Source organism: Globicephala melas, chromosome 11 (genome assembly GCF_963455315.2).
Source record: "Globicephala melas chromosome 11, mGloMel1.2, whole genome shotgun sequence".
Classification (NCBI taxonomy): Eukaryota; Metazoa; Chordata; class Mammalia; order Artiodactyla; family Delphinidae; genus Globicephala; species Globicephala melas.
In genome coordinates, this window is record NC_083324.2 from 35,081,955 (window position 1) to 35,107,660 (window position 25,706).

General features: G+C 52.6%; 1 protein-coding gene across 18 annotated transcripts in view; it reads right to left on the reverse strand.

Moving 5' to 3' along the window:
- The window catches only part of CACNA1D (calcium voltage-gated channel subunit alpha1 D), a 317,823-nt gene that overhangs the window by 41,089 nt on the left and 251,028 nt on the right, over window positions 1-25,706 (reverse strand). For 8 of the 18 annotated variants that reach the window (XM_060308357.1, XM_060308354.1, XM_060308355.1 and 5 more), the window contains 10 exons: window positions 24,555-24,642; window positions 23,642-23,749; window positions 23,502-23,554; window positions 21,941-22,087; window positions 19,984-20,185; window positions 17,786-17,944; window positions 16,358-16,468; window positions 7,814-7,897; window positions 7,271-7,354; window positions 263-307 (listed from right to left, as the gene is read on the reverse strand). In XM_060308357.1, the coding sequence (XP_060164340.1) occupies window positions 263-307; window positions 7,271-7,354; window positions 7,814-7,897; window positions 16,358-16,468; window positions 17,786-17,944; window positions 19,984-20,185; window positions 21,941-22,087; window positions 23,502-23,554; window positions 23,642-23,749; window positions 24,555-24,642 (1,081 nt within the window). The remainder of the gene's footprint in view (window positions 1-262; window positions 308-7,270; window positions 7,355-7,813; window positions 7,898-16,357; window positions 16,469-17,785; window positions 17,945-19,983; window positions 20,186-21,940; window positions 22,088-23,501; window positions 23,555-23,641; window positions 23,750-24,554; window positions 24,643-25,706) is intronic. The other 10 variants (XM_060308364.1, XM_060308363.1, XM_060308360.1 and 7 more) reach the window with 5 other exon arrangements.

The window sequence follows — 25,706 nt, forward strand, 5'->3', positions numbered from 1 at the left end:
AGGAAAAGTTACATGCTAACAACACAGGGCTTGGGAAACCCTGGGTCCACACAGCACATGCATGTCCACGTGGTCTAGTGTGTTAAGAGGAGGACACTGGTCTGGTCAAGAGTACTGGACACTGACGATGAATGCAAACCACTGCAGACACTGTTCTGAAAGGACAATCATGGAGAATACAGAACAACTAGTGGAAAACTCGACATGGCCAAATAAACTGAAGGAAAAGGCCCAGCCCCTGGAGACTAGTCACTGGTCTTACCCCAGGTGTAGCAGTTGGGACAGGGACATTTTCACTTTCAGTTGGCTTTAAGAAATCAAAGATTGAACATGTATTAATGAACTTGGAAGGAAGCAAGGGTTCAGGAGGGTGTCCCCCCATTAAAAAAAAAAAATCTGTGGTTCATGTCTGAGGATGACACATCTGCTCCCTCCCTGAGGAAATGCCACGGGAACTGCTCGCAACTGGACGTGAGGGTGGGCAGCCACTGATGCAGGCTCAGACGCTACGACTTTCTAATTCACACCCCAGGACATGATGTTTCAAGACTGAAAGACATCTAGTAAAGGACAACGCTGCAAGACCTCAGTTGTCCCCAGGCACAGAAATGCAGACTGGGATTCTGCTTCTCATGGGAAGACTGGTTCTCTTGTTTTAGTCAGGCTTGTGGGTCTGAGGACCTAACTGCTCTGAGGCAGGCCATTCCTAACCCTGAGGAACAGGGTGACTCCACCAAACAGGGCAGAGTGGTAGCTGCCTGCACTCCACAGACCTCCCCTGCCCCACTCTACTCCTGGGGCCGCGCAGCTGGGCGGCGTGCGTCCGATGGGCCCTCACTGGCGGGACTGCCGAGGAGCTGGGCAGACTGAGTCAGGGCAAGCAGGAGAGGGGCTGGTTTCCCTCCAGAAGCCTTCACTGCCCCACCAAGAAGGCTCAGCTCTGGGTGACTCTTGGGAAGAAGCTGCTTAGCACCAGCGTTCCCTGAGCTTCCGCAGTGCTGTCTCACCTGAGGTGTGGCTGGGCTCCTGTCACTTGGGCCCCAGGGTGCAGAATCCCAGCCCTCGTCGCCCTGTGGTCACCGGCCTCCCCACTCAGTCTGTGAGCCCCCAGGGGGCAGGGACCTTGCCTCACTCTACTCAGTGCCCAGCATGGTGTCTGGCACTCATTAGAGGTTCAGTAAGTGTTTATGAGAATGCAGAGGCTGTGTCAGGAGCCATCTTTAAATTAAACAGTAAAGGCTGAACAAGAGTCAGGAAATGAGAGCCTTTTTTTTTTTTCCCCTTCAGCGGGGTCACCTCTGCTGAAGCAGCTGGTCGACCCAGAAACCAACAAAGGAAGGAGGCTCTTCTGACCGGGGGCCCAGAACCCCTGGGTGCTCTCCAGGGCCCTAGGGAGCCTCTCTGCATGGTGGGTCTGTACAGCTAAGGGCTGTGTGTGCGCACGGATGCACACCCTAATCTGATGGGCTCTCCTCCCGGGAGATACAGGGAAGGAAAAGCTCCGTCCTGGAGTCTCACTCTCGTCAGTGGCTGCCTCCTGAGCTCAAAGCTAAAACGCTATAAAATTCATAAAATAGAAGGAGTCTGGGCACATCACATCACAACTGAAATTCTACGAGATCACTAAGCCAGGACTAACGGGTTCTGATGGGGTTAAAAAGGAGTCCCTGCTTCGCCTGGGATGCTCGGAACGTGACCTCTGCAATGGGTTGGTCAAAGCCTGGTCACTCTTTTTACATCCCTTCTATCATCTCATCTCAAAAGGGATCATATCTCCTTAAAAGGACAGATGATGGTTTTTAACTCATGACTTTGGCAAATGAAGGTATTTGTTTTCCCAAGTTCTCATGCTTGCCCACACCAACTCCCTAAGGGCTGTGCGCAGGAGGTTCCAGTCTGACCCATACAGCTGGAGTGTGAGGTGTGTGTGTGTGTGTGTGTGTGTGTGTGTGTGTGTGTGTGTGTGTGTGTGTGTGTGTGTGTGTGTGTGTGTGTGTGTGTGTGTGTGTGTGTGTGTGTGTGTGTGTGTGTGTGTGTGTGTGTGTGTGTGTGTGTGTGTGTGCGCGCGCGCACTTGCCTATGCTCAAGGGGACCAGAGTGTGCATAAGACAGAACACTCTATAGTATATTTCTGCCATGTCTATAACTTGTGTGTTGGACTTACAAGAGAATAAGGAGGCTGGGTGGTCGGGGAAGACACTCTTTCTGGCCATGACCTGGCCCAAGCCTCTTCTGCTGGCCCCTCCCTAGCCCACGCCAAGTCTGACAGACCTTTTACACTCCCCTTGTGACAGGAGAAAGTTAGTAGCCAAACTGACTTTTGAAGGGCACATCTCTTTTTCAACTGCTATCTTTGAAGTATGACAAATCTTGGCCTATGAACTTGAAACCATGGGTAGTCTTTTGCTCAAAAAAACAAAGAAGAGGAAAAGACAGCATTTGTGGAGGGACAAGGCAGCACAACATGCAAGAAAGGAAGGACAGAGCAAATGGCACACCAGGCTGCGTGCACCCCCAGTGCAGCCTGTGACACCCCCCCACATGCCTCACTGGGCAGGGAGGACTGGGCAGGGGAGGGTGTCACTGGTAGCACCGGGGGAAAGTACAAGTTGCTAAAATATCTTACAAATGGAGGGACCCCGAGGATGGCTTTGCCTGAACTACAAACGCCAGTCTGATGAAAAGGGCAGGCCAGCTCTCACCCTGGGCTACCCACTGGAACTGCCTGGGGAGATCTTTGAAAACTCTGATGCCTGGCTCTCACCCCAAAGCTTCTTACTGAATTGATCTGGGGTGGCCCCAAGCTTTCCCAGGTGGTTCCAACATACAGCCAGAGCCAGGAGCAGCAGCCCAAGGCCAGGGCAAAGCTGGGCCATGTCTTCAGCTGGTCACCCACAGCAGCTCATTCCCTTTAGGTCTGGAGGGGCGACACAGAATGCGGCCACCGGGAAAGCCCATTCCGGCTGTTACAGCTAAGCAATGGGCTCCTCTGGAGTTGATGGGGTTTCAGTACTCAGACGGATGCAAGGAGAGTGGCTGCCATCCCCATCTTCCTTACAAGGGGTGGGTGGAGGAGGCTCAGAGACACAGGGAGCTGGTGCAGGGCGGAAAAGGACCGTGAGCAAGCTGCCACTCCCGGGATCAACCGCAGGACACGCCCAGAGGCTGTGGGACTAGGGAAGGTCTCACTCCCCAGGGAGCTTTCCATTGACAGCACTAGGGGCTGGATGATGTTTCAAGAGATGGAATTCCAGTGTCATCCCAGGGCCTGGACTAGAGGACCTCGGTAACTCCTTCCCGAGATGCCACAGTCTTCATGCGGAAACCCTACAGGGAAATGGACCCTCAGCCTTAGGAAGCCACACTACGTGCCAGAGTCTGGAAAGCTCCTTCCCACAGGGCTCCCACGCAGGCTCTTGCCGTGTAGGCTCTGGGCCAACCCCCTGCGACTACGGAAGGCAAATGAGCCCTGAGTTGCCCAAGTGCAAAGGGATCAGTCTGCATTTACGCATTAATTCCCATCTCTTCCTAGAAAAGCTGAAAGGATGCCGTTTTCCGATTCAGACAGGAGGCAAACCAGTTACCCTGAGGCATCCTGGAGAGCTCTTGCTGGGGAGCCTCTCTCTGACTACTTCTGACCTGGTATGTAACACCTCTGGGACGGAAGGCTTCTGTATTTGGGATTGCTGAGTTTGTCTCCGGAAACCAGCGACCTGGTCCCTAGAAAAGGGCTAGCACACAGCATGGAGGGCTGAACAGCCTGACTGTGGCTTTAGAACGAGAGGCTGAGGGTAGCTGTGGGCCCCCTGGTCCACCCCGGGTACACCACAGGTCAGCGACAATTCTTAGGTCCCTGGGAGCGACCTCCCTACTGACTTTGTACATGCTCTTAAGTAATAACAATGCAGACACGGCTGCTAAACAAGTGTTTTGCCTCCCCGCCAATAATGATAATTGGAAAGACTAAATGTCAGCAACAGCCATTTCCCAGGTTAGGGAGAACATGATGCTGGATCATCTCTCCATTCAAGGAACAAACAGGCATCGAAGAAGGAGCAAAACCGAGCCTGCCAGTCCTCATCTGACATTTTAGCAGCTCGATGACATTATGACCAACTGTGATGAAGACAAGTCCACGACAGCTACCAAACCATGACCGTGGCAGGGTAGGGGTCATGGGAGGGGGCGGCAGGATGGAGAGGGCCAGGTGAGCATGCAAGCAGGACAACAGGAAGGGCCATCCAAAATGTTTTTGCGAAGAAGACAAACGCAAGCTCAATTTCTCATTTCCAGGCCACATCGTTCATTCTTGAAGGCTATGCTGCCATGTCACAGAGCCAAGCGTGACTGACCAAGACGGCCCCAGCTCAGGCCCCAGGCCGGAGACAACGAAATAGGGCACAGCAAACAATTTAGATGACCACGACCCACAGCACTCCTGTGCAACTCAGCGAAAACCAAAGGTGGGAAAGACAAGTATACAGTCTTTCGAGTGCTTTTGCTTTAACAACGACTTCACCGTATATATGTTTATATATACTTGCCGCTACAATTTTCTAAAAACAAAACCAACATGAAAATCGATTAGGCAACAGAAAAGAAAGAGCAACAGAGGTTGGGAGAGACAGCACAGCAAGTTAAACATTGCAAAAAATGATGACTTATGGAAGCTAGAAACAGCCAACAATGGACCAAGGGTATTCACGCTCAGCTGAGTCGGGAGTGCGGGGGACAGGGCCACCGAGGGAAATGGTGTGTGCTGCTTCCCAGGGAATTCGGCATGGGGGGGAAGGGCGTGTAGAGGAACCAGCGGCTACACTCAGAGAGTTATGTCACCAGAGGTTAAGGACACCCAGTCTCTCCTGTCTTTGTGCTGTGGCCTGAGGGTCGTAGATGCCCAATAGAGATGTGATGAAGGACTGAATAGATGCGAAGGTGGCCTTGAGCATCCCCTCCTCACTGAGGCCCAGCACAGAAAGGCTGAGGTCCCCCAAGGTGGTTTTCTACTGGGCCAGGGCCTTGAACTCGCATTGCTCCCGGCTCAGGAAGGTTTGGTCTCAGGCTCCCTGTGACCAGGGGAAAGGTCACGTACTGAAAAACAGTACGAGGATGCTGACTGCTAGGGTTTTCGAGTCTGACTGAATGCCAGGGAAAGCCTGTATTATACAGAAACCCCAAAGTCAAATGCTAACTAAAAAATTTCGCGTGGGCTTTTATAGACCTGTGGCTTTCCTGACTGATGGAAGGTGAAGGCGGACGTGTCTGAGACACTGCTGGGCAGGGCTGACCCAGAGGGAAGGCACAGTGGGCTCAGCCCCAGCACGCGGCGAGGCAGCCAGGAAGCCGCGCGTCCTGTCGGCGGTGCACCAGCGCGGGGAGTCAGGCATTAGAGAGCTGGGCTGTCTGCTTGGTGAACAAACCCTGGCCACATCCTGGTGCCCAGAAGCTAAGCATGGACCCTACCACCTACACACCACGTGAAGCACGGAGCGCTCCAGGGAGACCTGCTCAAATTGTCACTTACGATATTTTCACTTCCATTATAGACCACTCTGACTTACATAAGGGTCTGCTTCCAGACTGTTCACGTAAGTGTACTTTGATGGAGGCCGTAAGTGCTTTATGCGGTGAGATGATTAAGCGGGCAGATGTCTGGTCATAAACTCAGGAGAGAGCCCCTGGCAGCCCAGGGAGGGTCCTATGTTCTCCCGTTAGCATCAGATTAGTTTATAACCAAGCGTAATTCACACATGATAAATGGCAATTTTATACCTGACTTGTGGAATATTTCACATAACGTAGAATTTATATAAGTCTGGGCTTATGGAGGTTGGCAGATCTATGTACCTAAGTCTAGTAAAATACCATTTCAGTACCTGGTCTTGGCATGAATTTGAGTGTCATGAGGCTTAACTCACACCCTCATGGACATGGTAATGTCTTACAGTTCATTTCGCTTATTATTACAAGGAAAATCTACATTTAAAATAATACCATTGTATCTCCCTAACACTTTGGGAGTTTGAACAAGTATTTTCACAAATATGCCTATCATTTTATCATTGCAACGTACCTATGAAGCAGGGAGGGCAGACATCACTCATCTCAGTGGTCCACGAGGGAACTGAGGCCCAGGTCCAGGCTAGCGCTGCCCTGTTACTCTACACTCCACAGTCAGCCTGGCCCCCAGAGTGGCGGCATAGATCTCATCATTCTTATTTGGCACAGGCTGTCTGGGCTCCAGGATGGACCATATGAGCCTGCAGGTGTCAGACAGGCAGAGCGTGGCAACCCCTGCCCGGCCAGGCATGGGGGGAGGAGGGCCAGGTTGGCACCGGGCAGCAGGAAGCCAGCACAGCATGGCAGCCCTGCGAAGGGCTGTCCCTGCGAAGGGCTCCACACAACCTGGGCACCCACGGAAGCCTGCTGATGAACTGGGGACAGACCAGGTGGGCAGGGCCAGTTCTGCCCGCATCAGGCCCTCCCGGTCTGGGCATGGGTCAGATCTGAGAGGGGCCAGTGGGAGGCGGTGCTCCCCTTTCTGCAGCCTCTGTATTTTGAGGAAGGTTCTCAGGATGCTCCCTAAAGGTTGGGTGGGGTGTTCACTCCACCTACCACTGCTCCTCCACAAAGGATTCAACTGGGTGCAACAAAGGAGCGCTGACACCCTCTCCTAATATACACGAGGCCCTCCTTCCCCTGGCCCAGGGCAGCCTTCAATCTGCATCCCTATTTGGGGAGCTAGGAGAGGCATGTTCCCCAGCGTCACCAGTAGGGCTCAGCAGACACAGCGTACAGGTGAGGACACCCGCAGCGGTGGCCGTGTGCTCAGGGCACGGCTGTGGGGTTTCCCTCCTGTGCCTTCACAGACCCACAGTGGGTACCAGGGCACACGTTATGAACTCTGCTTTCCAGCTCAAAAAACTGAGGCGCGAAGCAGCCAGGGGCCCTGCCAAGGTCACCCAGCTACCGAGTGATAATGTTCACATACCCACACAATTAACTCCTAGCCCTTAACATGTCAATAAGGTCTTCTTTAAAAATAAGGTTTTCCTTCCAAAATGGCAATTCTACATTTACTTCCCCACTCTCATTCAGGGGAAGGGGATGGGGGGGCCGGGGGAGGGAGGGAAGAGGGCAAAATGTTCTTAGCCTTTCGCAGTGAATGTGTGCTTGAATTTCTAAAGTGTACAGAGATCCGTGGGGAGGGTTTCTGGTCTCCTCTGTGTTAGACTTAACGAGGTTATAGGACACAAAATTTGCTACTTACATTCACTTCAGTTATAGCAATATCAACGACGCTACCAACAACAATTAAGGCATCAAAAGTGTTCCATGCATCAGTGAAATAGTGCTGTTAGAGCAAGCATTCAGAAGCCACAGAAGAGAGGAAGCACAACAGGAAAAAAAGAAGAAAAGGACAGTGTTATAAAAGGGGAACATTCTAGCATCAAGCCACCTGGCTACTTGAAAAATCACCCTAAAACAAACATGTTATAGGTACATCACTTCGGGTATTGCTTCTGACACAGCAAATAAAAACAGTTAGAGACGCCTATCTTGCCCTGCCTACCGCTGACTCAGCTTAACGCTGCAGAACAGTCAGTCCTCCAAAAGGTGATGTGTGTCTAAAGGCCTGGGGATCAAGCTCTACGCTACAAGGCCTCTTCTCTGCAGCTCTCGTTAGAAAACTCCTGCTTTTCGATCAAGTACGACTGGGCTCTGTGACTTGTCCAGGTGATGCAGTGCAGGGCCGGGCGGGTGTGCAGACAGAGACAGGATGGGAGGTGGCCCCGGGCGGGCACATACTCACGTCAGCTTCGCTGAGCGCCACGTCTACAATGCTGCCGATTACGATGAGGGAGTCAAACGTGTTCCAGGCATCACTAAAGTACCCCTGGACAGAGCGGGCGGGGGCAGATGTTTATGAGCACGTAGGAAGGAGAAGCCACGCTGACCACGTGGGGTCACACCCGGGCCCCGCAGCAACCACGGCAACCAGGGGGGGTGGGAGGGCCAAAGGGAAGCGACCATACCGTCCACCGGTGCAGAGGGACACGGGGCGGGGCACCTGCATGTGTGAGAGAGGCCACGGGCGCATGGACCCACACACACACACCACACACACACACCACACACACAGACACACACACACCACACACAGACACACACACCACACACACCACACAGACACACATACCACACACACAGACACACCACACACACACACCACACACAGACACACACACCACACACACACACCACACACCACACACACACACACACACACACACACACACACACACCACACGATGCAGATCGTGGCCCTGGGCAGCACTGAACCGAGCCAAGTACCTGCAGGACAGAGCAAGGCACTTGGTGGCCCTGCCCTGGCACCCAAGGTCACAACTCCAACCCCTCGCTAGCTGAGGGAGGAGAAGGCCCTCCTACTCCTCGCATGGGGTCCCCAGTCACCTCCTTCTCTTCTTCCACATCAAGACCACTGTGACTGGCGTTTCACACCTTCTCACTGCTGTGCCCTTGAAACAAACCAGTATCCCTGCCCCTCCTCGACAGTCCAAGTACTGCAAAGGGTGTGCCCCGCGGCAGGATGTCCTCACAGAGCTCTCGGTCTAAAGGGACATGAAGGCTTACAGGGAGACAGGCCAGCGACGCACGCCGTCTAAGGCAGAGGTGTGGCCTGTAGGGCTGCGGGATCAGTGCACAGGTCTCACGGGGAAGGAGCGCTCAGGGACGGTGATGATGCTCGAGTGCTCCCACTGGCCCCCAGAGCAGCCCCTATCTCCTGATAGGCTCCTTTTTCCTCTCCAGCTCTGGCTTCCCTCCCCTCCCTCTGCATCCTCCAGGCTGAGCGGACTTCTTTCCATCCCTCAAACCACCACCAGGTTCTTGCCCAACTCCTGAGGCCTCTGTGATCCCGGCCTCCCCACCCCAACTCTACCTGCCCACGTCCACTTGACACTCAGCTCAAATGCCAATGCCCTGATGGCATGTTTTCAGATCCTCCTGACTTATACCTCCCATCCTGGGGACTCCGAATGTCTCTCAGGTCTTGATCACTGAATCTGGGGCCTCTGCCCGCAGGTCTACCCCATGGAAGACCCTCTGAGGATGAGGACTGTGCTGACTGCTCTGTCCCCTCCTCCACTAATCCCACCACCCAGCCCGGAGCCGTGAGCCCACATAGTGCTTGACACGTGGCAAGGCCTCCTCCTTCCACCAACTTGCACCCTCCTGGTCATTCAGCTCTGCCCTATTCTTGTTATTTCAGGTCCTTGTATCTTGTTGAAGGTACAACATCCCTACGACCATGACTTACAAATCTGTACATACATGGCATGCATTTTGCATCCTCTTCTGGGCTCAGCACAGTAGGTGCTAAATTACTGCCTGCTGTCTCCTGATACCCCCCAGGAAGCCCTCAGTCGGAGGGGGTGGTGGGGAGAACAGTGCACGGAGGCTTCTGGTTGCAAGGTCAACGACTGTCTGCAAATCAACTGCATCTTTTCAACAAGCCAGGATGTGTTGTGGAAATAAAAATTCAGGTCTGAATCATATAAAAAGGGGCCCAGTGTGCTTACAACGGGGTACACTTAGTGCTGGATCAAGAACACCAGAACAGAAGGTGCTTTGAAGTGTCAGATCCCATGAATTGATCAAGTGCAGGCCCAGAGGAAGCCACTGCAGAGCCCCAGCCTTTTACGACACTATGGAGAACGTGGACACGCTGGCTGTTCCAACAGCCGGAGGAGGGATGTTTGTTCTAATCACTGTTAATCACCCCAGGTGCATTTATGGGGGACCTGTAACGCTGACTTAGGGTTTGAGATTTTTAAAAAATTTCACCTTAAATAATGTAAGATTTTCCCAACCAACTGCCACGACTTCTGAGCCTGGCCCCGCCCCCCCCCCCCCCCCCCACCATCTCCTCTCTCCTCCTCTCCAACAATCCCAGCACCTCTCTCATAGTTACTTACCCTCACGGACTGACTGCCACCCTCCCAGACCCCTCTGTTAGCCCTCTAACAAGTAAACAAAAGCTCGCCTGCACCAGCTCTGATGATCTGTGATAAATGTCTAATGGGAGCGTCTGCTTAACAAAGACAACGTCTCACTCCTTACAGCTTCTCTTCTCAAGATGTGGGACTCTTGGCTGGCAAGACAGGAGAGGCAGGCCACGGTGAGGACACGACTGGCGCCCCTCAGGAAGCCGGCTGTGCTGGTCAGAGAGGAGACCCAGAGCCTGCACCAGGACGTAAAGGCACATTCTGCTTCCCTCCCCGAGGACAACGCCAAACCACAGTCAGCTGGACCACGTGGTGCGCTGAGTGCCGCCGTCGTACCCGGGTTGTGAGAACACAGCATTGGCTCTTAAATTATCTGCATCACTGCGAGTGGTAACACACAGTGGGCTGACTGGCGGCCTGGCCACAGAGCATGCTCTGAGGTGCAGAGCCTGTCCTCTTCCTCATGGATTTAACAGCAACTCAGAACTGCAGAGACAATGGTGAGCCTTTCCCTCTCCTCTAGAGAGGAACTGATGCCTTAGAAACGCGTGGTCATCAGTAACAACTGGGGCTCTAGGGCACAGAGAGCAGTGAAGACCCGCTGTCCCTCCTGTCCTGTCCCACACCACGGGCCCTGCCCCCCTCTTGCTACAGTCCATCCCTCACCAGAGGCCACGCCCACCACCATTCAGGGCACTGCATGCCCCTCTTGCCTACTTGAGACTTTATTCCTGAATAGCGCCTCTGTCTCTGTGTGTCTCTGTGTCTCTGTCTCTCCAGAACGATCAGTATTCACCTGTGGATCAGTCCTATCGGCCTGCAAACTATTCTCCAACCGGCCCATCCTGGCCCCCTGCGGTGTATAAAGTCACTTTAAATCAACACGATAGGGGCTTGATGTTTGGGGTCCTGGAACTCTTTGGTAATCTCATCAACACCCTCTCTGGAGGGTCCACTGCACTCACAGAGTTGTGCCCAAATTCTAGAGGGTTCCTGGACTGACACCCTCATCTAGGCGACAGGAGGCTTGAGTTGCTGCAGGTGGCTGGAATCACAGGCTCTGGCCAGATGGCTTCCTAGGGGTCCCAGGGAGGCAGAAAATGCCAGCCCCCCCGCCTTCTTCCCACATCCTGTTTCCCTGTTTAGTAGCCTCCTAGGTAATAAAGTCACTGTCAAGTGAGTATGACTCAGCCCCACCCCTTTCCCATCAAAGCCACCGCAGCGTCTGGGTAACCAGAAGGTTACGGCTTCTAGCACGGCGCCCACCTGCATGCTCTCTCCTCTTGGCCAGTCACAAGAGGGTCTCCTACAACCGAATGTGGAGGCCAGGGCCCCTCAGGTGGAGCCAGCAGTCCCCACCAGTCTGGCCACAGTTGGCCCGTATTACTTTTGGAACAGCCTCACCCATTTGAAAGGATCAAGCAAGTCAGCCACACGCAATAGCATTTATTACTCGGAAACACTTCTGACTCTGGGAATTTAAAATCATAACCCAGACTAACGTGGGCTTAGGGCCAGGAAGCTCCCTGGTTTCTAAGAACTCTATCTTGATTGTCCATTAACATAATCTCCAGCTAGATTATAGGCTCCTGGAAGGAGAGCTGGACCCCCCAGCCAGGATAGAGCATGGGCTTGGCACATGGTGGGCAGCGAGGTCTATGCAATGCAAACAAGAGAAGCAGCCCAAGTCCGGGATCTTTTCGCTGCCCGGCCTTTTGGGGTTTACTGAGGCAGCCGGATCACTTACCAGTTTCTGCCAGGGACTGTCTGGGAAGCATCTGACCCAAGGGATGACCCACAGTGCCAACTCTGGGTGGAAACTGTAACTGACAGCTTTCTAACCAGCATAAGCCCTTCCAAAGGTCAAGTGGAGGCTTAAAGAAAAATACGTTCACTTTTGGCCACTCTGCTCTGCCCACGTCTCCTGTGATAGAAAAGCCAGTAGGGCCTGATGACAAGAGGCTGCACCCACAGGTTCATCCATCCATTCCTTTCTTCCTTCCACCACTTCCCATGGAGTAACCAGCTTGTAGCAGGTATCACGTGAGACAAACACCACCCAACCTTGAGCAGCTGCTCATCAGCTAACGGAGAGGGAGATACGGAGGGTACTGATGTTGACAGTGCACAGTGAGCATCTAACAGGAGCACGTGGGAAGGGGAGCGCCGGCCCTGGCTGGGCTGGGGGACACTGTGACGGAGGAGCCCACATTCCAGACAGGCCTTAAAAGGTAACAAGGTGGAAAAAGAACTTCCAGACACAGAAGCACGGGCCACGGAAAGGTCCCACATGGTCACAGTGGGGATGGGGTGTAGAGGAGGAACGGCTGGGAGCGCGCGGCTGGAAATGAGGCAGAGATGTAAGTGCGCTAGTGTTTGGTGCAGAACTTTGAATATTCGACTATGAAATTACCTTTTTTTTTCATACAACAGGTGGCACGGCCAGCTTTCAGTTTACAAAGGGAGTGTGTGGAAGATGAAGGGGGGCGCAGAGGCCAGAGGCAGGAGATGGTTCAGCGGTCAAGGAATGCAAGAGGAAGGAGGGCCGCGGAGGCTGGGGTGAGACGAGCTGGCCACCGAGGCCCAGGGCGTGCACGCGTCTCACCAGGGGAGAAGGGGACCAGGAGGGAGCTCCGGGATACCCCGGCCTTGAAAGGACAGGCTGAGCCCATGAAGGAGTCTGACATCAAGTTCTAGTTAAGGAGAGTTAATATTTCCCCTCAAGCGTTATTTGGCATTAAAATAAATCACTGAGATACATTTATGATATATGTGTATATATATATATATATATATATATATATATATGTGATCACTGAAGAATTGAAAAGATAGTGTCACGGTTCCTTCCCAGGAGGTACAGAATGTGCTCCAGGAAAATTGCTGGGGCTGATAGAGCAGCCTTATTCCTGCCAGGGACCCTGGGGAGGGAGTGCTGTCCTGGGAGGCATATGGGTGACCCAGTGTCCACGACACATCCGCTCTGCACAGAAGCACGAGGACAGCACGAAAGCACTTTCTTCTTTCCCCAAACCCAGTAACTCTCAACGTTTTCCAAGCTCAAGTGGCTAGGCAGGTAAATTCGACATTTTCAAGGCACCGTTGACGCCTGAACCATGTGGCTTTGAACTGTGCGTGTCCACATACACAAGGATGCTTTTCAAGAGTAAATACCACGGCCCTACGTGGTCTGTGGTTGGATGAATCAGTGGGTGCAGAGGAACCTCGGAGAGGGAGCGGCGGCTCTAAGCAATACTCAGATTAACCCGCGTGTTGTTCAAGGTCAAGGGTAGAACCAAGACCAAAGCGCTTCGAGGTCTGAGCCCTGGGAACAAAGCGCGGCTCCCTGAGGAAAAGCCCACACGGAGGCGGGTCACGGACTTGAGCAGGTGCTGGACAAAACACCAGATGGGCGGCTTCCGGAAGCACAAAGAAGGAACCTCAGGCAAATCAGAAGTGCTCCTTACACCTACAGGAGCCAGGACTTTGGACAAAGCCCTTCTTCCTCAACCTCCCTCCTTGCAGCAAGAGAATTCACTTGAGAAGCCCAGCGGCTGCCCCTTGGGAGCACTGGAGGGGAAGGCCAGGGGAACAGGACTTGGTTCTTATCTACACCATGGCCCACCTTTCAAAACCCCAGGGCGGCTCCGTCGCTCCAAGTGCACGAGCTCGATGCCCGATGGGTGGGTCTTCCCTGGGGAGCCGACACAACCCACTGAGCAGCCTGTTCGCTCGGCCCTCATTCCTTGTCTCTTTGGCGTCTCACCACCTTCCATGCTTGCCTAACCCACACTCAAAACAACTTTTCTCCTGGAGTGATCCCACCTCCCCACCAGGGAAGCTCCCAGCTCGGACCACATCCCTCTCAATGTGTTCTCACTCAGGAGGCCCCCTTTACCAGTCAGGCCCTTAGAGTATAAAAGGAGTCAGGTTCCTCCACGCGTTTGAACCCTGCCTCCTATGATGCCTTCTCACCTCCCAGGAAGGATTGTAACTTCACCCTCTGTATTTCTATTACAAAACAGCTGCAACCCCGTCTCTCCTGACAGATGCTGACACGTTCTCCCAGAACATGCACCCCTCACTGTGGAGAACACAGCCCCAAAGGACCCTGCGACAGAGCTCCCCAGGAGAGACACAGACCTTCTTAGATGAAGTTTATGGGCCAGGTTCCCAGCCCTCTGTCCCTCTGGCCATCTCCTCACAGAGAGGCTTCCTTCTGCCACCTTTGCAACACGCCTCCTCAGCCCCCCTGCCCCTCTGACGGGTAGGAGGGCCTCACTGACTTCTTTGTGGATGACTACTCGCCTGGCCTTGCTTTGCTAACACCAGAGAGGAGATAGGAGAGTCAGGAAGCGTTTTAAGAAGAGCTTTGCTTCTTGGTGAAATGACTCTCTCCGGCTCCTCCAGACACACCGTCACAACACCAAATCCATCTGCTTCGCAAATGCAGTGACGGTGCCCCTCAAGCGTAGAGGCGCTGCTATTGCTGTTTTAAAATTTCTCTCACTTGTAATCTGAGGTTGTCTTCTGCTGTGAAAATACCTTGTGGAGGAAAACTACGAAGCGGCACAATTTCTAGCGGAAATCGCTCATTTAAAAACTCTGATGGATCAGTACTGACTGTAAGTTAGCTACTCATTTCCCCTCAGCCTCACCAGCCTGTTCACACACCACTGAACTCTCCTCTCAGGTTTGGTAACAGTGGTTCACCGGACACAGCCGCTGACAGTGCACACGCAGACACACACGGACTCACACACATGCCGGGGGAAATGTGCCTTCTCAGAGCTTAATCGCCAGGCAGGGCGAGGGGATCTAGGAAATGTTGCATAGATACGTGCCATGTCGCCTTGATCAAGTGCTTTTGGAGTTCTTACTCTGCAACCTTTCCATCAGTCCAGACAAATGTTGATCAAGGACGGAAAGGGGAAAGGGAAGCAAACCAAAAATCTCAAGGGATATTCAGAAGAGTTTGGTGGGGGCAGGGAAGAAGGTGCATGTGTGGAGATATGGACAAGTCACAGTAATTAGCATCTGGCCATGCAAAAATGCCAGGTTTGACCCCACTGCAATCACCCCGATCGATCACTTACAAGCGTCCTTTCTTTTTTGTCCACAAAGAGCTGATAAAGATTGCATAGGAATTAATTCAAATTAAAGATAGGAACAGTTCTAAATTAGAATTCCACTTACGGATGGAGTATGTGAACCCATCATTTCATAATCCGAGTCTTACTTAAATTAGTGTTGTCAGATTCCTTACACCCTGATGAACAGACACTGGGGTCACTGAACTCATTCTCTAACTCTGATGGGTGGAGCCTTTGCTAGAAAAGAAACTGAGGGTCAAATGTGTCACAGCTCGGCCAGGATCTGCTCCTCTGTCTAGGGTTTTAGGACGAGGAAACATCACCACTTGATGATGGGGATGGTGGTCGTCCTCGTAACAGTCCTGACACGTCTACAGCGTGGGGCTACATGCCGAGCGCTCTTGTAAGCGTGACACACAGAGTGATTCTTACTGCTCCAAACTGCCCTAGGAAGTAGGACTACTAGAGCCCTCATTCCATGGGTGAGGAAATGGAGGCACAGAGCAGTGAAGTATCGACAGCTTGCTTGGGGATTTGAGTCCAGTCTGGTCCCAGAACGGTGCGTGCTCTTCGACACTACACTATCTGTCTCTTACGCTACAGACGTTGACAACTGTGGACCGGACTCAGTCTGTCCTAAAGGAGACATAACACGCAGAGCAGTCCAACACAGTTTAAAATGCTCGTGTCTTGTTTTGTCTTAAAGTCAAGTGAAATTTTTCTAAATTAAACAAACGAAAGATGGTATGGCTGTGAGAGGTCTGCAGCTGGTAGAATTTTCCATAAAAGGTGAAAAAGATGCTGTAGACCAAGAACAAAGAAAACCAAAGTCTTTATGCTGGCAATGTAGCAGTAAAATCAGGGCCGAATTACTCCTGATGGGTTATGCGAAAACAATGTCTCCAATGCTCAAGTAATGAGGCGAGTTTCCTTGAGACAGTCTGACACACGCTCTTCTAGAAACAGAAAATCAGGTTTCAAAACAATCTCCATTCTGCAAATTCCTAATTCTCTCTTCTTCTTTTTCTCAGAATTGTTTTTGCGAGGTTTTGTTTTCGCAGATTTATTTTCTCATGTGTACACAGATGCCCTCATCAGATTTTAACGTTCTCAGGTGATAACCTAGTTAACGGCCAGAACAATTCAGCATAATCCAATAACACGAGACTAACGGGAAGTGGGTGACTCTTTGGAGGAATTCAGCTACAGCCTTTGACAGTGGGTTCAGCAACTCACCTTAGGTTTAAATGCAATGACTTTCAAAACCATCTCGACAGTGAACACCCCGGTGAACACCATGTTCAGGATGTCCATGGCGTCATTAAACATCTTGGACTGCTCGTAGTGCTGTGGATGGAAGCAGAGGCACGGTTCTCGGGGGTCCACTCCGGACTCGCAAAAGGAGGCTCCCCAGCCCACCACCCCCTGCAGGCGTCCATCCGCCTGCCACACGGGCAGCGAGGCAACCTCCCCGGTCCAGCCCCCTCTCCCAGTGATTCCACTGACCCTGCGAGGGCACATGGTTGGCCCCCCACAAAGCGCAGGGGGCCCTGACAAGATGAGGGTGACCAAACGATGAAGGGGAAAGACATCCACTTCCTCTGCTCGGAATAAAGGGAATCCACCCTTTCTCCCAGCAGGGTTTCTACTCAGGGCCTTGACCCAGGCAGAATGCAGAACACACCCACAGGTCTATGGACAAAAGTAGGACTCGGTTAGGATACATTATACGCCATTTAGGCCTATATCCAATCAAAGGCACTGTTATCATCTTGCCTTCGTGCTTTTCCCTACATCAGCAGAGGGTCCTCATTCATAAGGAATTCGTAAATTTAAGGAAAGGGCCAGAAAACGTACCCTTGGCTGTCTTTACACTCATCTCCCAGACAGCACTGGGAGTTGGTTTGATTTGCTCAAGTTCTTAGAGCCAGTGGGAAACTGAATCTAGACCTTGGCCACTCTTGTCCTAGCGCAATATCCACTAGACGGCGCAAGGGCTGGAAACGCTCACTGTCAATACCGCTCTGTAATCCAATGTGGCCAGTTGAAGTGAGCTGCCTTCCTCGCCCCCAGTGAGCCAAGAGTCGCTGTCAGGCAGGTCAAACTCAGTACTCCACGGACCAGAAGACTCCCCACTGCCACGCTGAGAGTGACTTGAGGACAGGAATGACACTCTGGGGCAGGCCCAGAGCAAAGTGCCGGACACAAATTACCCAGCATAAACTTCGTTTCCCACTTTACCAATCGACAAAGCCAGGCTCGGGGGATTTAAATAACTTGCCCCGGGTCACCCGGCTGCTAAGGAGTCAAGTCAGGATTGAAGACCCCGCCTGTTCATTTCCACACAGACAGAGCTTTAGTCCACAACCACTCCCTGGCCACAGAAGCCCACAGTAAAGGTTCACAGGCCTGCAAGCCACGCTAGGGCTCCCGAGAAATGGCACGCATGGTCACGCTGTACAGTCTCTTACGCAGAAGAGTGACTGTAAACTCCTGCCGTGGCAACTGTTAGCCAGAATGCGAGTCTGGCCAAACTACAGCCCAGACTCGTCAGATAATCAAACCCTTCCTCCTGTGAGGGGGCGGCATTCCACCCTCAGGATTTGGGGCACGGGGCTGCACCGAAGGCCCGGACGGGATCCACGCGGCTGTCTCCATTTTTACCTGCATGGCCAAGCAGAGTGTGTTGAGCATGATGAGGACAAACATCATGTACTCGAAAGGCGAGGAGTTCACCACGTACCAGAACTTGTACTGGTAGGGGTTTTTGGGGATGTATCTTCGCAAGGGACGTGCTTTCAAGGCGTATTCAACACATTGACGCTGCAATGGCAGAAAAGAGCAACGGGGATCCTGAGCACGTCTATGGAAGAAGGACACAGTTCCCGTCTGCCCTGAAAAGCTGGCGCACACCTACCGGGAGGGAGCGAGAACGAGGGGGAACTGCCAGCGCAACCCGCACAGGTACCACTCAGCATCACTGACAAAGGGCCCCCAGCTCCATCACCTCATGTGGTCCTCACAGCAGCCTTTGAGGGTAAGCAGAGCACCCAGTTTGCTTCCATTTCGCTTATTAAAAGACTGAGGTCCGGCGATGCATTAAGCAGAGATGCAAAGCCTTGACCCATGTCTTATCCCTGCCCTTTCTTGATGCTGGTGGAGTACAACTGTAGTTCTCCTGCCCAGGGAAGGAAGACAAGTAAGGAGAGGCAAGGAAATCCTCAAGAACCAGAGAGGCTGGGCTGACTCCCTGAGATTGGAGGTCCCATGGCTGCTCCAGGACGGACCCATACAAGACGCCTACCAGAAGCCAGAACGAGCATGGTAACCCTAAGTGTCTAATGGTGAGTGAGCTGTGTGTCTGTCTGAGAGCTGTAGAGGCTCAGGAGCTTGTCGTGTTCATCTTAGAACCCCCAGGACATGGTCCGTGATGACGGCCGGAGCACTGCCCCGCCCACTGATGCTGGGACCGAGACCGGTCCACCCTTCGCAGCAAGCCCAGAGAGCCTCCAGCCCTGAAAGCCTTTTCAGCATCATACCCTACTTGCTCCTAGGCCCAGACCAACCACAGGCTCTCTCTGTCCAGGACCTGGCCCCGCTGTGACCTCACATGCTGACTCTTGGGACCCCTGACTGGAGCCTATCCTGGACCTCGTGGTGACCTAGTTTCAGCTCTGGTTCCGCCTGGGTCTTGCCCTGACACTCTTCTTCCTTGGCGGGGGTCGGGAGGGGTGAAGAGCTGGGCCAGGCCTCCCTCAGACCGTCACTGATAAAATCTGCAGGGACGCCCTGACAACTCACAGCAATGTCTTCCTATAAACCAAGCTGTCCTCGTGTTTCCCCCAGTGGAGATGCTGCAGCCCGAGACAGACGGCCTCACCATGCACGGCGACTTCCCGCCAGGAAGCCCAGGCTGGCAGTGATTCTTGCTCTCTATGTAATCATCCAACGGAGATGGCTACTGATAGAGGGCCTGGGGGAAACTCCCAGAACAGAATCTCGATCTCACAGACTATTTTTACAGCTGAAAAAGACCTTTAAAAGTGACTCCTTAATGCCCTCAATTTAGGGAGACAGCCCAGACAGGAGGTGGAGGCGCACCCACAGTCACAGAGCAGGTGCAGGCAGAACAGGACCAGACAGGTCTCCTGGCCCCCTCGCATCATCACACGATCAGAGCCAAAGGCCCCTGCGCCTAACAGACTGGTTAAAACAAGGTGCTAGATCGAGAGAGCGATGCCAGTGCAATCTTAGTCCCAAGTTTAAAGTTAGCGACTTTCCCAGGGTGTGATAGGGTACTTCCTCCTAAGTCAATGGTTCTCAACCAGGGCACATTTGACAATGTCTGGAGATATTTCTGGAGCGGGAATGAGGGTGGGGGCAGAAGGTGCTACTGGAATCTAGTGGGGAGAGGCCAGGGAGGCTTCTCAACCATGCACCGCAAGCGTAACAAAGAATTATCCAGCCTCAAATGTCAATAGTCCCGAGGTTGAGGAGATAAAAGGCTATCCCTCGGGAGGGACTGTGCGAGTGTCACTGGGTGCTTCCTGGCCCCAGGCCACACCATCCTACGTGACTCTGAGCTGTCACTGGTGGGTCATGACCACAGAAGGTGGCCTAGGTATCCTGACTTCTCACTCAAATGTCTGCGGGTAAATTTCAAAATTACAGCCTAATCTGCATCTGGGAAACTAACGCTCCCCACTGATGACTCACAGTGGCTGAGAGTGTGCTGAGCAGGGCCCAAGCCCCAGGGAGAGAGAGCAGGCGGGCACCCTTCTCTACACGCGGGAAGCTGTCAAAAGAGAAATTGGTCCTCTTTGGCTCAAGGGACAGAAGCCCGAACAGTGCGTGACTCTAACCTGATTTTTGTCCAGCTCACAGTTCTTATACTCTTTCTCCCCCTGCTCCTGAAATGTGACGATGACGAAGCCCACAAAGATGTTCATCATGAAGAACGCTACGATGATGATGTAGATGATGAAGAAGATGGAGATCTCCACACGGTAGTTGTAGATGGGGCCGACGTTCTCCCCGTTCGAGTCGATGGCCTTGTACAGCAACCTGGAGAGCAGAGGATCCAGTGAGCACCAGTGCCGCTCAGCCAGCAGCCCAGCCCCGCTAGCTTCTGACCACCTCTGCGGGCACGGACGGTCGGACCCCTCGCTGGGAGCCCACCCCAAGGCCCCGGGACACGTGGAGGTCCCTCAGGAAGCCTCTGGGGCATTAGGCCGATCAGCCCGGCACCTGGCGGAGGGAACACCTGGGATATATTTGTTGACTGATTGCTCTGAAGACTGGAAAAGATTTTACAAATATCCAATAATGCTCCTTTCTAGTCACAGACAGAACACAGGAAGGACGTCACATGGAAGACACTGGCGGAACTGAAAGCTGTAAACGCAAGACAACGAGCGAGCGGCCAGGGCATTTCCAAAGAACTACGAGAGGCTCCCCAAACTGAAACAAGCACTAAAATGAAATGTGCCAGGCAGAACTCTGAGCAGAAAGAGGGGCAATTACTGCAACAGCCTCCAATTCAATGTATGCTCGTTCTGATGCAGATTCAGCCCTTCCAGGCACCCACCCGAGGCGTGCACTGTGCTAGGTGCTTTCACATCCATCTGGAAAGGTGGACATACGGTCGTCCCTGTCTTACGGAAGCTCAGAGAGGGATCTAAGTGCCAAGGTCACAGTCCTGGGGACAGAGCAGGAGTTGAGCCCACCTCGCCTGAGCCCCGAGCCCCAAGTCTGTTCATTTCCCTGCCATCCCTGGTGGCAGCTGCCACCCAGGTTTACTAAAGTGCAGTGTTTAAACCCTGAGACCACAGCTAGTGCCTCTGTGGAGTGCAGGCTCTCACTCTATGCTCCTCTTCTCGCAGGACCGATCCACCAATGAACAAGCCCCACCCCACTGTCCTTCTACTTCGCAGACACCCCACACATCCAGAGAGTCCTGCCAGCCTGTCCACCCTCCTCTGGGCATGAGAACTTGACATTGAGAACTCTATCAACATATATATGTTCTGGTGGCAGGAGCTGGGGGGCCATCAGAGAGCAGAGCACAACAAAGGGACAAGAGCTCTCCTTTTGTATTCTACCTTCTTCCTTCTTTCCACTTTTCTCACCTCACCCATCAAAATCCTAGCCATCCCTCAGGACCCTGTGCTGCATGTCTCTGACACACCAGGACCCTCCTGCTTGGCCTGGCTGACGACACTGACTAAACGTGGGCTTTGAGAGGGGAAACTGCATCTAGACAGCTCTGTTTCTTCCACAGGGCGTAGTACAGCATGTTGCACGGAGCTGGTATCAGGAGCACACTTTATGAACGAGCCAGCGAGCGCGGCAGTGAGAGACGCGGCGTGATGGCACGTACTAGTACGTTACTAGGAGTGAATGAACACATGAATGAACGGTCTGGGACACTCTCAAGGGCCTCTTTAGGAACAGTGTAGTGGCAGCTTTACTGATGAGGTGACACAGGAGCTGGCCTGAAAAATGGCTCTGGGGACTCCCCATCCACATCCAGCAATGCCCCCCAGGAGCCCGCTGAGAGATACCCCGCTTCCGAGACCCCAGCTTCCCAAATCCGAGAGTCCTGGCTGCCCACAGGGGTTAATCCTTTGCCTAATCAGACAGAGGAGCCCTGTGGGCCAGGAAGCGAGTGATAAGTGGTCCAAAGTTAAAAAGTCATAGAAAAGGCCTACAAAACTGGAGAAGAGCAGCAGGACCCGCTCTCCAGGAGACACGGCTCAGCCCAGAGTGCCCGCGAAGCAGCAGGAGCGTCCCTGGGAGACACGCGATCTTGGTACTCACGCGGGCCAGCCCTCGAACGTGGAGACCGTGAACAGAGCCATCATAGCTGAGAGGACGTTGTCAAAGTTGAAGTCGCTGTTTTGCCAGATCCTCTCACGGACCACAGGGTTATCGACATCCCCGTCCTTGTAGAGGATGAAGAGCCCCCTAGAGAGGAGAGGAAGTGGGCGGTCACCCTGGCAGGATGTGGAATGTGTCACGCTGCCCGATCCCTCCCCGGCCAGGCCACCGTCCTGAGCGTGGCACAGCCTGCGCTTCTCCGTATCATGCCCTGCATTTAGCCTACTCAGCGGTTCAAACAACCGTGCAGCAACGGCTAAATGAGTATCCTCCAGAGTGACCAGGCAGACACCCAGCCTGATCACAGACGAAAACTACCGAACAAGAACCATCCCTCATACGATGGCCTCAAAGTGTGCAATGAAGAACCGAAAGTTTTGGGCGTGCAGAATTCCACAGGCTCTGGGAAACAAGCCCAGGCATCCTCTAATCTACATTTTAGTTTTAATCAAATTCCTTCTCTACATTTTAGTTTTAATCAAATTCCTTCTCTACATTTTAGTTTTAATCAACCTCCTTCTCTCATACTAACAATATTCCCAGTTTTCTTTCCAAAACAATTCTATAATCGCTGGTACACAGTATTTCTCCTAGAATGCCTCTATTTCACAGATGAGAAGGCCAACTTAGCGAGGGAAGGGAAAGCGTCTTCACGTGGTTGCTGTGCTGTCAACTCCATGGGCGCCCCCCACCCCAGAGCATGAACGGGGCCCCTGAGGTGCACTGCCACAGTCACATGGCCTTTGGTGCTCTCTGACTGCACCTTCTGCTGAAAAGAAACCCTCAGTGAACACAGTGCAAGCAGGCCAGCCTTGCCTGGTGACATCTCAAAAGGACAGGGACATCTATGCTTCTAAGGTCTCAGAACTTCAGGCAATGGCCTCCGTGTCTACCTTCATAGTCTTTTGGATGCATTGGGATAAGAGGAATGAGTATATGCCACCTGCTCTCTCCTCTGCCCACTGTGAACGAACACATGGCCAAGATGTGGATGATGGGAGCAAGGAGAAAGAAGCATCCTGGGACCTGTCAGAAGAGGGTGGCCAGATCCTGAACTCCAGGAAGTTAAGCTTCAAGTTCTGGTGTGAGGAAATAATTGGATACGTGGCTGTAGGGGGAGCTTTTGGGGAGCATTTCGTAATTGTTATTTTAGGTTTTAGTGCCCACTCTCTCCCCCAGTTTACTGATTCTATACCAAACATCAGAAGTCATCTGTCCATGCCTTAAGGGTGATGAAAAGCCTTGGAACTAGACAGAAGTGGTGCTCCCTCCACAATGTGATTGTATGAAATGTCACTGAACTGTACAGTTTGAAATGGTTGATTTTACGTTATGTGAATTTCAGCTCAAAACAAAACCCTTCCACGTCTCCAGCCATGGGCTGAGCTCTCAGGCCTCTTGTCCTCCACAACGAAAACTTCTGAAATGCTAGCACGAGCGGATTCTTGACGCTTTTTATCTGTTCTTCCAAACTCCCCACTCCCACGTTCAGGACACTCACCTGCATTCTTCGGGGTTACTTTTGGCTTCATCTGTGCATCGATAAAACTTTCCCTGGATACAAAACAGACAGACAGTCAAATGTGGGCTCCGCCTGAAGAAGACGGGCTGGGCTCCATGCTTGAAGGCCCTTCCCTGTACCTTGAAGAGCTGCACCCCAATGCAAGCAAACATGAACTGGAGGAGGGTGGTGACGATCATGATGTTGCCAATTGTCCGGATGGCCACAAAGACGCACTGGACCACGTGCTAGGGAGAGGGGGTGGGGAGGGGACAGGGGCGTGTTAGTTCCCTGTGTTATTTCAGCCACGGGGTGAACTAATACCAGCCGAGATTTTCTATGATTACATGCAATTTTATATTATCTTCCTACCTGACAGTCCCTTATGCTTCGTTTTTCAGGTGGTTATCTATGGAGTTACCCCCAGTGCATTATGGCCCCCTGGGAGGAACGCCCTGTAAGCAGGTTCCTCCTTGGCTTCCTCCAAAGCAGCGAGCTCAGTCAGAAGAAATGCCATGGGGTACAGCACTGCCTGGCACACAGGGTCCTGTACCCCATAAGACGACTTAGGAAAATGTAAACCCTCTGGCCTTTTGTACAAACTGCACAAGAATAGATTTAAAGACTAAAAGAAACCCAGAGGAACACTATTAATAATGAAAAAAGCAATGAAGTGTGAACAGTAATCAAATAAAGAAAAACATCTTAAATGAACAAAAAATTTAAAAAATAATAACTTTTTTTCATGGAAAGCCCTTTTATTTTAAATATAGCAGTGTGTACATGTCAATCCCAAACTCCCAATCTATCCCTCCCCCTACCCTTCCCCCCCCTGGTAACCATAAGATCATTCTCTAAGTCTGTGAGGAAAATAATAACTTGAAAAACACTACCAGCACTTAGCAGAGGCAGCTTCATTGGTTAGAAATGTTCTTTTCAAAGGCAAAGCTCACTGGAAAATCCATCAGGCCTCAACCCAGTCCCGGCCCAGAAAAATCAGTGATGACAGCTAACCCCAACTGAAGCCAGCCCAGCCTGGACAGGAATCCAAACCTTAAGTCCTTTTGCTCTGTTGATTGCCCTGAGCGGTCTCAGAACCCTTAAGACTCTCAGGATCTTCACGACTGAGATGGCACTGGATCTACGGGAAAGAGCAGAGGAAAGCAAGCAAGCAGAGTGTATCATGGTGGTAAAATGCTGTGAGATGATTTCACTTTAGTACAACTATGGTGGGGCCACGTGGAGCAGAGCTAATCTCTCCCCATGAACCACACACGAGGGTGGGTCTCTTCCTTCCGGCCCACGCTCCACGGCCCCTCCTAAGCCAGGCCCCCCGCACTCTCAGAGACCCTGACGGGCACACAACTGATGCAGCGGAGACACAATTTAGGAGTTTGCTTTATTCTTTCCCCCTGAGGTAAATGCTAGGCAGTACTTGTCTGAGTTGCATTGGTTTGGTGGGTTTTCTAAGTTAGGAGGCCTGCTGCAGTGCGCTGGTGCTGGGCTTCTCTGGCCTTCAAGGAGTCCGCTGTTGGGTGGGAGAGATGGGCAACCGCAAGCCAGCATGCAGGTGTGACAACAGAGAGAAGGCAGCCAGGGGAACACACCTTGGGGAGTCTGGGAAGGCCCCATAGAGGTGATATCAGGTGAGTCCCGAGTGGGTATGGGGTTAGCATATGGGGGGGGGAGCGGCAGCTGGAGGGCGCAGGCACGGCTGTGAGCTTACAGGCGTTGCAAAGATACTCGTGAGAACGCCTTTCCGAGTTGTGGCTACATGGCTCCCTCTCACTGGGTACTGATGGGAGGTGAGGAAGAGGATTTTAACACAGGGCAGTTTCAGGCAGGGGTCCTCCCCCTTCTGAAGGGGATAGAGCCTCTCATTTCTCTTTAGTTCAGAGGCCATGTTCACACATGTGCTCTCATACGAGGGGCACCGATGGTCAGCACCTGAGCAGAGGTGCTTCAAAGTCAGCAGGAAAGCAAGGCCACCCCTGGACGCTCCCACTGGAGCCTCTGTCCCAAACCCCCAGGTACGGCAGGTAGGCAGCGTACAGCTGGGGCTGTTCCCCACCAGAAATCCCTCAATGCCATGGAAAGGTTCTGGGGCTCTGACTTGCAGCTTTGGCCCCTTCTAGCTAAAAATTTTAGATGCCGGGCTTCCCTGGTGGCGCAGTGGTTGAGAGTCCGCCTGCCGATGCAGGGGAC